Consider the following 13,122-nt stretch of genomic DNA (forward strand, 5'->3'; position numbering starts at 1 on the left):
TGTGTGTTTTGGAGACAGAGTCTTGCTGTGTGTGTGTGTGTGTGTGTGTGTGTGTGTGTGTGTGTGTTTTGGAGACAGAGTCTTGCTGTGTGTGTGTGTGTGTGTGTGTGTGTGTGTGTGTGTGTGTTTTGGAGACAGAGTCTTGCTGTGTGTGTGTGTGTGTGTGTGTGTGTGTGTGTGTGTGTGTTTTGGAGACAGAGTCTTGCTGTGTGTGTGTGTGTGTGTGTTTTGGAGACAGAGTCTTGCTCTGTTGTCCAGGCTGGAGTGCAGTGGCCTGATGTCGGCTCACTGCGACCTCCACCTCACAGGTGCAAGTGATTCTCCTGCCTCGGTCTCTTAAGTAGCTGGGATTACTCAGGCTAATTTTGTATTTTTAGTAGAACTTGAACTTGGTCTTGAACCCCTAACCTCATGATCTGCCCCCCTTGGCCTCCCAAAGTGTTGGGATTATGGGCATGAGCCACCGTGCCTGGCCTCTGTTGTGTGTTCAAGTTTTCTAGTTTAAGGCTTAGATTTAGGTTTTTTCATCTGCAAAAATGGGGCTAATAATAGAACTACTTAGCATAGTTGAGAAGATTAAATGAGCTAGTACATATTAAACCTTCCAAAGCTGTTGGCTCCTGGTGCCTTTGTTGCTGCCTAAGTTTTGGACTGAAGGAAACTGGAAAGTGATTTCCATTCATGGTGGCAGGTTGTGTGTTAAAGTGCCTTTGCTTCTGGAAAAGCAGTTCTCCCTAGTTGAGTGTTTTGTACCATCTGCACCTACCTCCATGACTCATTGCTATGTTACAATAGGGGGCATCTTTGTGTAGGCGACCCGAGACATATAGGGACTGTTTCCCTCTATTTCGTAGCACTAACGAGAGGGACAGCTGTACACATCTTATCTGTAACTTCTGAGTGTTTGTCTAGCAAAATGTCCCGTCTTGGGCAGCCAGCAGAAAGAACTCTGTTGCTTTCATGATTTCTGTGATTAGATCAGGGAACAATTTTGGATGTTACCAGACAATGTGAACTAAAGAAGAAGAAAATCCATTTTGACAGTAAAGAACTCTTGGTACCAAACTGGTAAAGTTGCTTTGTCCCTGGCACCTTGTGCTCGCCTCTGACATAGGACTTACCCCATATAGAGATGGAGTTGGGTAATATGGGACCTGAAGTTTATGCAAGTTCTAGGGGTCCTCAAAGAAAAATCATGCAGTTTGCATATTTTGCAAAAACCTGAGCATATTACTAGGGTCTTAAGTGTTAGAATGTAATGTATTGGAAATAACATTATTCTTCTGTTTAAAATGTTCTTCTGGGGCCGGGCGCAGTGGCTCAAGCCTGTAATCCCAGCACTTTGGGAGGCCGAGGCGGGTGGATCACGAGGTCAAGAGATCAAGACCATCCTGGTCAACACGGTGAAACCCCGTCTCTACTAAAAAATACAAAAACATGCCAGGCGCGGTAGCTCAAGCCTGTAATCCCAGCACTTTGGGAGGCTGAGGCGGGTGGATCACAAGGTCAAGAGATCGAGACCATCCTGGTCAACATGGTGAAACTCCGTCTCTACTAAAACTACAAAAAATTAGCTGGGCATGGTGGCGCGTGTCTGTAGTCCCAGCTACTCAGGAGGCTGAGGCAGGAGAATTGCCTGAACCCAGGAGGCGGAGGTTGCGGTGAGCCGAGATTGCGCCATTGCACTCCAGCCTGGGTAACAAGAGCAAAACTGCGTCTCAAAAAAAAAAAACAAAAACAAACAAAAAAACCCAAAAACATTAGCTGGGCATGGTGGTGCGTGCCTGTAATCCCAGCTACTGAGGAGGTTGAGGCAGGAGAATTGCCTGAACCCAGGAGGTGGAGGTTGTGGTGAGCCGAGATCGCGCCATTGCACTCCAGTCTGGGTAACAAGAGTGAAACTCCCGTCTCAAAAAAAAAAAAAAAAGAAGTTCTTCTGGTTCTATTGCAGTTAGCATAAATCCAAACTCCTTATATTGGACTGTGAGACTGAGTGATCTGCCTGTTGTCCCCACTGTCCCCTCCCACCAATCTCTTTAACCACATTTCCTGCCTCTCCTTTCTTCCATCACACTAGTCCTCTTTCACTTCCTCTATGGGATGGTCCATACTCACTGCAGGCCTCTGTACATGCTGTTCCCTTTGCCTGGAATGAATCGGCCCTCCTTCCCTAGCTAGGCAGGAAGCAGTCTTCACCTATTTGCCTAAATGTCACTTCCTCTGAGATGCTTATAAACCACTGAATGTGGTCCCTCTTTCTCATGTCACCTGAGCTTTTTTATCTTTTTTTTTGATAAGGGGTTTTGCTATGTTGCCTAGGCTGGTTGTTGAACTCCTGGACTTCAGCGATTTTCCCACTTCAGCCTATTGAGTACCTGGGACTATAGGTGGGTACTACCGTGCCTGGTAGTACCTGAGCTTTTAATGAGACTTAATCATTGTAATTTTTTACTGAGGTTTGGCTTTCCTGTACACTATAAACTTTAAGCATAGTACTGCCTTTTTTTGACTCACCACTCTGTAAGTACACCCAAAATAATTCCTGGCACATAATAGGTGTACAGATGTTTGTTGAATCAATGAGTGAATGAATATTTGCACAATGGGTTTAATGAAACTTTAGGTCTTTTCATTTTTCCTTTTCTTTTTCCGTTTATGCTCGTTCCTTATCTCCCCATTTCCTTTTGTTTTACAGTCACCTACTCAACCATTCTAAGATATTTATATGGTTTTATTTTTATTTATTTATTGGCGCTATATATGTGTGCCTTTATCAGCTGGGCCACTACTCGAGGGGCATGAAGCGGGAGGAGTGGGTGGCCCGATGCCCTGCTGGCGGTGCTTTACAGACTTGCAGGTGATGGAGAACTCACCTAGGTAGTGGCCAATCGTCTCTGGCTTGATATCCACCTGGTTGAAGGTCTTGCCGTTGTAGATGACCATGCTGCCCGCCATCAAGGGCAGGAGGATCATGTCCTGCAAGCACGTCTTCACCGCTTCCGGCTTCTCCATGGGCGGTGCCTCCTTGGCCTTGCGCAGGCGCTTTAGCAGCGAGTGCTGCTGCCCGGGTTCAGCCGCCGCCGCTGGTGCGCACTGTACAGCTGCACCGGCTGCCTTTAGGACATGGGTAGCAGCTGGTCTGGGGCCACGCCACGGCAGGTGAACTTGTGGAAGTTCCTGTTGTTCTTCTGCGCTACGTCTGCCATCTTGCCGGATCCTCAGAAAAGACCATTTTTATGTGGTTTTATAATTCTACCTGTTGGTCTGGTTATGCGTATGCCTTTGGGAAGTAGAACTATGGTTTTGTATGTATCTGCTTAGGATTCTAAAATGCTATAGTGCTAGGAATCTGCACTTCCTAAATAGACTAGAATAGGTTATGTTGAGGTGACAGCCACAAAATCTCAGCAATTTAACACACTTTTAGGTCAATGGAAGCCTCTGTAGATTGTAGTTCTTTAGGGATCCAGGCTGATTGAGGGATTCTCTCTGAAATATACCTACATGAAGAGGGAATCTTGTGAAGAGCCACATTCAGTCTCTTAAAAAGTTTTGCCAGGAAGTGAGACTTGTAATTTTTGCTGCCATTTCTTTGGCCAGAGCAAATCATGTGGCCATGTTGACCTTCAAGGACGGCAGTATCGCACTTGGAAGGGGGAGAACCAGGAGTATTTGTGTGTTTTTTAAATAGGGTTTCATTCCCACTGCCCAGGCTGGAGTACAATGGTGCCGTCTTACCGCTCACTGCTACCTCTGCCTCCTGGGCTCAAGTGACTCTCCTGCCTCAGCCTTGTGAGTGGCTGAGACTACAGGTGTGTGCCACCACGCCCTGCTAAGTTTTGATTGTTTTGTAGAGATGGGGTTTCACCATGTTGCTCAGGCTGGTCTCGAACTCTGAGCTCAAGCGATCTGCCTACCTCATCCTGCCAATTTGCTGGAATTATAGGTGTGAGCCACTGTATTGGTGAACCAGGAGTATTTGAACAGAAGCAACGACCATCCCTAAATTTTATATCGGTTTCTTTTTTTGAAACCGAGTTTCGCTCTTGTTGCCCAGGCTCGAATGCAATGGCATGATCTCAGCTCACTTCAACGTCCACCTCCCAGGTTCAAGCAATTCTCCAGCCTCAGCCTCCTGAGTAGCTGGGATTACAGGCATGTGCCACCACGCCTGGCTGATTTTGTATTTTTAGTAGAGATGGGGTTTCACTATGTTGGTCAGGCTGGTTTTGAACTGACCTCAGTTGATACACCTGCCTCGGCCTCCCAAAGTGATGAGATTACAGGCATGAGTCACCGCACCCAGCCTTAGTTTCTTTTTTTTGAGACAGAGTCCCGCTCTGTTGCCCAGGCTGTGCAGTGGTGCCATCTTGGCTCACTACAGCCTCTACCTCCCGGGTTCAAGCTATCCTCTTGCCTCAGCCTCTTGAGTAGCTGGGACTACAGGTGCATGCCACCACACCCAGCTAATTTTTTGTATTTTTAGTAGCGATGGGGTTTCGCCATGTTGTCTAGGCTGGTCTCAAACTCCTGACCTTATGATTCGCCTGCCCTGGCCTCCCAAAGTGCTGGGATTACAGGTGCGAGCCACTGTACCTGGCCTTAGTTTCTTTTTTTTTTTTTTTAAACCAAGTTTGTTTTGAGCTCTATTCATGATGCTATGCAATATGTGTCTAGTTCATTATTTCTCTTGGTTGTAGAGCAATCATGTGCATCTGCCACATTTTGCTTACTTATTTCTCTAGAATTAGACATCTTCATTGTTTCCCATCCCCTTGCTGCCTCAAGCAGTCATGACCATGACCATCCTTGGACATAGAGATAGAGTCTTGCTATATTGCCCAACCTGGGCTCAAACTCCTTGCCTCATGCAATCCTTCCTCCTTGTCCTCCCAGAGTGCTGGGTTTACATGCATGAGCTACTGTGTGGCTTGATAACTGTCTAGGAGCTGTTGAAGTGGTTTCACACTGATTTTGTAGTTTCGAACTTGAATGCTTCTATTGGGTAGTTGATGTAATAACTAGTACTGGTGCTGTCTTTCAGACAGCTTCTTGTGAAAAAGGCCTGCTTAAGCCTGTGTCTTTGGGAAGAACATCTCTGCTGCTGTTACAGCAGATACAGAAATGGCAGATAAATTCTTTTTTTTTTTTTTGAGATGGAGTCTTACTCTGTCGCCAGGCTGGAGTGCAGTGGTGTGATCTCGGCGGCTCACTGCCATCTCATCCTCCCGGGTTCAAACCATTCTCCTGCCTCAGCCTCCCGAGTAGCTGGGGTTACAGGCACACACCATCATGCCCAGCTAATTTTTTTTTTTTTTTTTTTTGAGACGGAGTTTCACTCTTGTTACCCAGGCTGGAGTGCAATGGCGCGATCTCGGCTCACCGCAACCTCCACCTCCTGGGTTCAGGCAAATCTCCTGCCTCAGCTTCCTGAGTAGCTGGGATTACAGCCACGTGCCACCATGCCCAGCTAACGTTTTGTATTTTTAGTAGAGACGGGGTTTCACCATGTTGACCAGGATGGTCTCAATCTCTTGACCTCGTGATCCACCCGCCTCAGCCTCCCAAAGTGCTGGGATTACAGGCTTGAGCCACCGCGCCCGGCTAATTTTTGTATTTTAAGTAGAGACGAGGTTTCACCATTTTGGCTAGGATGGTCTTGATGTCCTGACCTTGTGATCTGCCTGCCTCGGCCTCCCAAAGTGCTGGGATTACAAGCGTGAGCCACTGTGCCTTGCCAATTCTACTTTCACTTATTTATGCACCTTTGAAAGAAAGGAAGAGGAGGCTATAATAGAGTACAGTAGTCCTCCCTTGTCTGAGTGGCATACATTTCAAAACCCCTAGTGGATGCCTGAAATCACAGATATCAATAGTACCAAACTCTGCATATACTATGTGTTTTCCTATGCAGTATATACCTGTGATAAAGTTTAATTTATAAATTAGGCATAGCAAGAGATTAACAATAATAACTAATAAAAAATAGAATAATTATAACAATATATTATAATTAAAGTTACATGAATGGGGTTACTGTACTTACCGTGGGTTACTGGAATTCTCTCTCTCTCTCTCTCTCTTTTTTTTTTTTTTTTGAGACGGAGTTTTGCTCTCGTTACCCAGGCTGGAATGCATTGGTGCGATCTCAGCTCACTGCAGCCTCCGCCTCCTAGATTCAGGCAATTCTCCTGCCTCAGCCTCCTGAGTAGCTGGGACTACAGGCATGCGCCACCATGCCCAGCTAATTTTTTGTAGTTTTAGTAGAGACGGGGTTTCACCATGTTGACCAGGATGGTCTTGATCTCTTGACCTCGTGATCTACCCGCCTCGGCCTCCCAAAGTGCTGGGTTTACAGGCTTGAGCCACCGCTCCCGGCCTTTTTTTTTTTTTTTGAGATGGAGTCTTGTTCTGTCATCCAGGCTGGAGTACAGTGCCTCAATCTCCACTCACTGCAACCTCCGCCTCCCGGATTCTCCTGCCTCAGCCTTCCAAGTAGCTATGACTAAAGGCCCACACTACCATGCTCAGCTAATGTTTGTATTTTTAGTAGAGATAGGGTTTTACCATGTTGGCCAGGTTGGTCTCGAACTCCTGACCTCAGGTGATATGTCTGCATTGGCATCCCAGAGTGCTGGGATTACAGGTGTGAGCCACTGCGTCCGGCCCTAATGGTACACATCTTTCAAGCTCTAACATAAAGCTCATCTCCCATGTGTGTAGTCTTTTCTGAGCAACTCCATGCCATGCCTCAGGTACATCACTCCTCACTTAATTATACTACTTTTATTTTTGAGACAGAGTTTCGCTCTTGTTGCCCAAGCTGGAGTGCAATGGCGCGATCTCAGCTCACTGCAACCTCCACCTCCCAGGTTCAAGCGATTCTCCTGCCTCAGCCTCCAGAGTAGCTGGGATTATAGGTGTGCGTCACCACGCCCAGCTATTTTTTTGTATTTTTAGTAGAGACGGGGTTCATGTTGGCCTTGAACTCCTGACCTCAGGTGATCCACCCACCTTGGCCTTCCAAAGTGTTGGGATTACAGGCGAGAGCCACCGCCCCAAGCCTATAACACCACTTCTTTATCGTGTGACCTTGGTCATATCACCTAAACTCACTGAGCCTAATTTTCCTCATTAGTAGAGTAAGGCTGATAATAAGAAATCCTGAGGGAAGTAGGGTAAGAGAGCATCATCTAAAATAATATAGACAAAAGCACTTTTTGGGGAGGCAAGAGGGGAAAAAGAAAAAAAAAAGCACTTTATTATCACTGGAATGCTGTCCAAATGGGATGTGTTAATGATGCCAGTTTTTGATTTTCTCCTCCTTAGAAGGCTGAATAGTTCCTTTTGTTCTTAATAACAAATTGTAAATGTTGATAAATCATGTTGATTTGGATATTTCATCTGCTGCTTGTCCTTCGAATCTAGCCCAAACCTATATCTAATCAAGCCTTGACTTCCTGTTTATAGCAAATACAGGGATAGAGGAATGAAATAATGACACCAAGAGGAAACAATCAGACAAACCTGGGATGTGAAATGTTCTCTAAGACAACTGACCTAGCTCTTTAAAAAGTCAGTATAGGCCAGGTGTGGTGGTTTACGCCTGTAATCCCAGCACTTTGGGAGGCCAAGGTGGGCGGATCACGAGATGAGGAGTTCCAGACCAGCCTGGCCAACATAGTGAAACCCTGTTTCTACTAAAAATACAAAAATTAGTTGGATGTGGTGGCTCGCGCCTGTAGTCCTAGCTACTGGGGAGGCTGCTTAGGAGGCTGAGGTGGGAGAATCGCTTGAGCCTGGGAGGCAGAGGTTGCAGTGAGCCAAGACCATGCCGTTGCACTCCAGCCTGGGCAACAGAGTGAGACTCCCTCTCAAAAAAAAAAAAAGTCAACGTAAGGCTGGGCATGGTAGCATACACCTACAATCCCAGCACTTGGGGAGGCCTGCCAAGTCAGGGGGAGGATTGCTTGAGCCCAAGAGCTAGAGACCAGCCTGGACAACATGGCAAGACTCTTTCTCTACAAAAATACAGAAATTAGCCAGATGTGGTGGCATGTGTGTGTAGTCCCACCTGTTCAGAATGCTCATGTGGGAGGATTGCTTGAGCTCAGGAGGCGAGATTGCAATGAGCCATAATGGTACCACTGCGCTCCAGCCTGGGTGAGAGAGTGGGACCCTCTCTGAAAAGAAAAGATACTATCAAGGGAAAAAGGGGAGGGTGGTGCTGTTAGGATAGGAGACCAAGGAGACACACCGATCAAATGTACTGCATGGGCTGGGCACAGGGCCTACAACCTCAGCACTTTGGGGGTCTGGGGCAGGATGATCACTTGAGCTTGGGAAGTCCAAGCTGCAGTTAGCTATGGTTGCACCACTGTACACCGGTCTGGGAGACAGAGTGAGACCCTGTCTCAAAAAGAAAACAAAAAGTACTGCATGAACCCCAATTGTGTACTGGATCAAAAAATGAAACAGTTATAAAATGCATTGTTGGGACAGTTGGGGAAATGTCGCCCAGGCTGGAGTGCAGTGGTGTGATCTTGGCTTACTGCAACCTCCACCTCCCAGGTTCAAGTGATCCTCATGCCTCAGCCTCCGAGTAGCTGGGATTATAGGCGCATGTTACCATGCCCAGCTAATTTTTGTGCTTTTAATAGAGACGGGGTTTCACCGTAATAGGCAGGCTGGTCTTAAACTCCTGACCTCAAGTGATCCACGTGCCTCAGCTTCCCAAAGTTCGGGGATTACAGGCGTGAGCCACTGTGCTCGGCTGTCCTGCTAATTTTTAAAATGTAATGATGGTACAGATATTATGTAGGACAATTCATACTCATTCTTAATGCACAAAAATTACCCTGAAATGGTTCAGTAAAAAACCCAAACATACACAGTGGATAAAACATTCTGTGAACAGAATGTTCACAGTTCTGTTGTTTAGTTTGAGTTTCACTTTTATTCTTTCAGTTTTTCTGTATGTTTGAAAAAAATTCTTTTTTTTTTTTTTTTTTTTTTTTTGAGACGGAGTTTCGCTCTTGTTACCCAGGCTGGAGTGCAGTGGCGCAATCTCGGCTCACCGCAACCTCTGCCTCCTGGGTTCAGGCAATTCTCCTGCCTCAGCCTCCTGAGTCGCTGGGATTACAGGCACGTGTCACCATGCCCAGCTAATGTTTTGTATTTTTAATAGAGACGGGGTTTCACCATGCTGACCAGGATAGTCTCGATCTCTTGACCTCGTGATCCACCCGCCTCGGCCTCCCAAAGTGCTGGGATTACAGGCTTGAGCCACCGTGCCCAGCCTTGAAAAAATTTATAATAAAAAAGTACCCAAAGAGCAAAACTCATTCCAAGTCTTATGTACTTTAATGCCAACTAATATTTGCTCTCTCCCATCCCTAAATCCCTTTGTGCTGCTTGTCTTCATTTTATGATAAGCTTCACATTAAATGCAACCTGCCCCCATCGTTTTGTTTTTGTTTTGTGATAGGGTGTCATTTGCTCTGTTGTCCAGGCTGCAGTGCAGTTGTGCGATCATAGCTTAGTATAGCTTTGACCTCCCAGGCTCAAGCAATCTCTCCCCGCACCCCAGCTCCCCAGTGGCTGGGACACACAGGAGTGTGCCAATATGCCCAGCTGTTTTTGTGTTTAATTTTCGATTCAGGGGGTAAATGTGCAGGTTTATTACATCAGTATGTTGCATGATGCTGAGGTTTGGTTTCTTACATAAGTATTATATTACTGTATAATGTTTTATTCACTAAAGCTACTTTATGAATCTTTCCTATTAGGAAACATACTTGTTTCAACCCCTAGGTGTAACAGCATTGCTGATTTGATGTATCATTATTGGGAGATTTGAGAAAACCAAGACAAGTTTAAAAAAACAAACTAGCGGCCAGGTACGGTGGCTCACACCTATAATCCCAGCACTTTGGGAGGCCGAGGCGGGCAGATCACAAGGTCAGGAGCTCAAGACCAGACTGGCCAATGTGGTGAAACTCTATCTCTAATAAAAAAATACAAAAATTAGCTGGGCATGGTGGCTCTTGCCTGTAATCCCAGCTACTTGGGAGGCTGAGGTAGGAGAGTTGCTTGAACCAAGACCAGGGAGGCAGAGGTTGCAGTGAGACGAGATTGTTCCACTGCACTCCAGCCTGGGCTACAAAGCAAGACTCCGTCTCAAAAACAAAAAAGAAACGGAAAGAAAATAAACTAGCAAAAAAACCTTTTCTGCTTCCTTTTTTATTTTTATTTTATTTTATTCTTTTTTTTTTTCTCAGCAAAATGGCTTACGATTAGGAGTACACTTTTTTTTTTTTTTGAGACGGAGTCTCGCTCTTGTTACCCAGGCTGGAGTGCAATGGCGCGATCTCGGCTCACTGCAACCTCCGCCTCCCAGGTTCAAGCAATTCTCCTGCCTCAGCCTCCCAAGTAGCTGGGACTACAGGCATGCACCACCATGCCCAGCTAATTTTTGTATTTTTAGTAGAGATGGGGTTTCACCATGTTGACCAGGATGGTCTCGATCTCTTGACCTCTTGATCCACCGGCTTCAGCCTCCCAAAGTGCTGGGATTACAAGCGTGGGCCTTTTTTTTTTTTTTTTTTTTTTTAAATGTGGGGTCTCACTGTGTTGCCCAGGCTGGTCTCAGACTCCTTGGCTCAAGCGATCTACCTGCCTCAGCCTCCCAAAGTGCTGGGATTAGAGATGTAAGCCACTGTGCCCAGCCACTTTTTCCTGTTTTCTTAGCTCCCTCTTTGGAACCTTTTTGCTAGCATTTCTTTTTGTGGATGGTAGTTGTTTCCACTGCATCCCCATGAAGATTCAAGCATTGGTGAATCTTTCTGACACATTGAGAAAACAAAGTCAGAGAACACAGATACTAGAGGCAAAATGAGGCAAACCTGAGAAGAAAGCTTACGGTCCCAGGTTTTTTTTTTTTTTTTTTTGAGATGGAGTTTCACTCACGTTACCCAGGCTGGAGTGCAATGGCTCGATCTCGGCTCACCGCAACCTCCGCCTCCTGGGTTCAGGCAATTCTCCTGCCTCAGCCTCCTGAGTAGCTGGGATTACAGGCACGCGCCACCATGCCCAGCTAATTTTTTGTATTTTTAGTAGAGACGGGGTTTCACCATGTTGACCAGGATGGTCTCGATCTCTTGACCTCGTGATCCACCCGCCTCGGCCTCCCAAAGTGCTGGGATTACAGGCTTGAGCCACCGCGCCCGGCCGACGGTCCCAGGTTTGTTTCTGTTGTTCACTTCCAGAAACTGCAAATTTTGAAAAATTGTCCTGGTCTCTTACTGCAACTCGTGTTTTAAATTCATGTCTTGTGCCCTTGTTTTGTTGCCCAGAAGCCCAAGAGAGCTATTTAGAGGCTCACATACCTGTTTGCTAAGTTTTCTTCTCCCAAGATGAATAGTGTTTTGTTTTGAAATAGCAGGTGTTTTCTGAATCCCATGGAGGGCCAACTGCTAAAAATGCTGATCCTGCCTCTGATTTCTCTGTGTATCTCTCAGGGGTATCCTGCTCTGATGTCAGGAAGGGAGTCAGGTTAAGAGGTTACCTGGAGGTTGAAGAAAAAATGGACAAGGTAGAATGACCTTGAACGCCTTTCTTTGAAAATTGCCTGCTTAAGGACAGTGCTTTAAAATTTTTGAATGTATGAATATCTTCTAAAGAAAAAACCTATAGATATTAAATTCTCCAGTTTAACTTTGTTTATTCCATTATATACATTTTTGGATAGTTGAGATCAGTTGATTTTTCCCTGAGGACATAATCCTCATCCTTGTCATTTTTATTAGTCGAAGAGTAGAGTTTGATAGGATCTGGCCACGCAGATGACACTTTGTTGATTATTAGGTGGCTTCCAGATTTTTATTATTTAATGATAAACTTGTAAATGTTTTTGAGTCCATTTATTTTGTTTTGCTTTTAAATAAATTCATCCACCAGATCAGAGGCAATGGACCATGCTACCGCTGTTGTTACATATTAACAGAGTATGTTCCAAAAAAAGATTGAACCAATTTATAATGTATATTTCAACTGTTTCCTGAAGCCTCAGGACTTTTTTTTTTTCTTCTCTATTTTAGTGGTTTTTGACAGCTCAATAGGCAATATAAGGGCTCCTTTAAAGGTCAGTTTGCTTCCCTTTAATTTTTATATTTTTGAAATGGGTTATTGCATCAATTCAGTTTAAACTAATATTTATTGAATACTTACTGAATGTAAATCACGATTCTGGGAGCTGTAGGTAGGTGACTCAAAGATGAGTAAGATTATCTCTGCCTCCAAGGATCTTAAAATCTAATATGGGAGTGTAGGGGGAGATTTTAGGAGCACAAGAAAGAGGAAACAATGGCTGCTGAGTAAGAACAGTGCCACAGAAAAGCTGCAAAGCAAGCACTGTCAGAGCTTGGTCCGAGAAGGGAGCGTGCGCATCCAAGAGGGGGATGAGTCTTCACGGAGGAGATGACATTTGAACTGGATCTTGAAGAATGGCTAGGATTCCACGGGAATGGAGGGTGGTGGCAGGAAGAGAGCGCAGGATGAGCAACTTCACACAAGTGGGAAAGCCTGGGATGTGTAGCGGAGCCAGCAAGTAGTTCAGTGTGACGGGTGCATCGGTGCGGCTTGAAGGACATGAAGCTGGAGAGGTAGGCTGAGGTGTTTTGTGGTTGAACATTTTGAAAAGTCACATACACATTTTTCTTCCTTTCTGATCATTTGAAATATTTCTCAGTAGTTTTTATATGCTTTGTATTTTGAAGTTTTATAAGTGATGTGGTTACGTTGTTCCGTTGTGTTTAATGTATTAAGAAAAAATATTTCATTTTTGAATCTTCAAAACATGTTTTTTGAATGGGCAGTGTGTATAGCATACTTTTCATTAGCAGTTTGACTTCTGTCGTCTCCCCACAACTAGCAGGAATATGTGGCTTCATTTTCTTCTAGCCTTTTCTTTCCCTATGTGGTTAACTCTTTTTCCCATGTGGAATTAATATGCTTGGTGTGAGGTGGATGTCTTTTTTTTTTTTTTTTTTTTTTTTTTTTGGAAGAGTTTTTCTCTTTTTTTCCCGGGGGGGGGGCAATTGGGCAATTTCCCGCCCCCCCCCC

General features: G+C 45.2%; 1 protein-coding gene and 1 pseudogene across 2 annotated transcripts in view; one reads left to right on the forward strand and one right to left on the reverse strand.

Annotated features, from left to right (window-relative positions):
* The window catches only part of MAP2K1 (mitogen-activated protein kinase kinase 1), a 102,170-nt gene that overhangs the window by 2,748 nt on the left and 86,300 nt on the right, over positions 1–13,122 (forward strand). Inside the window, exon 1 of one of the 2 annotated variants that reach the window (XM_032251052.1) lies at positions 12,176–12,662. The exons of the other annotated variant lie outside the window; for it this stretch is intronic. Within the exon in view, the coding sequence (XP_032106943.1) occupies positions 12,649–12,662 (14 nt within the window). The 5' untranslated portion in view covers positions 12,176–12,648. Of the gene's footprint in view, positions 1–12,175; positions 12,663–13,122 lie in introns of those variants that run through there. 2 annotated transcript variants of the gene reach the window in all.
* Positions 2,786–3,206, reverse strand: LOC116532001 (annotated as a pseudogene).

The sequence above is a fragment of the Sapajus apella genome, unplaced genomic scaffold (genome assembly GCF_009761245.1).
Source record: "Sapajus apella isolate SASKATOON/1434 unplaced genomic scaffold, GSC_monkey_1.0 scaffold74, whole genome shotgun sequence".
Classification (NCBI taxonomy): domain Eukaryota; kingdom Metazoa; phylum Chordata; class Mammalia; order Primates; family Cebidae; genus Sapajus; species Sapajus apella.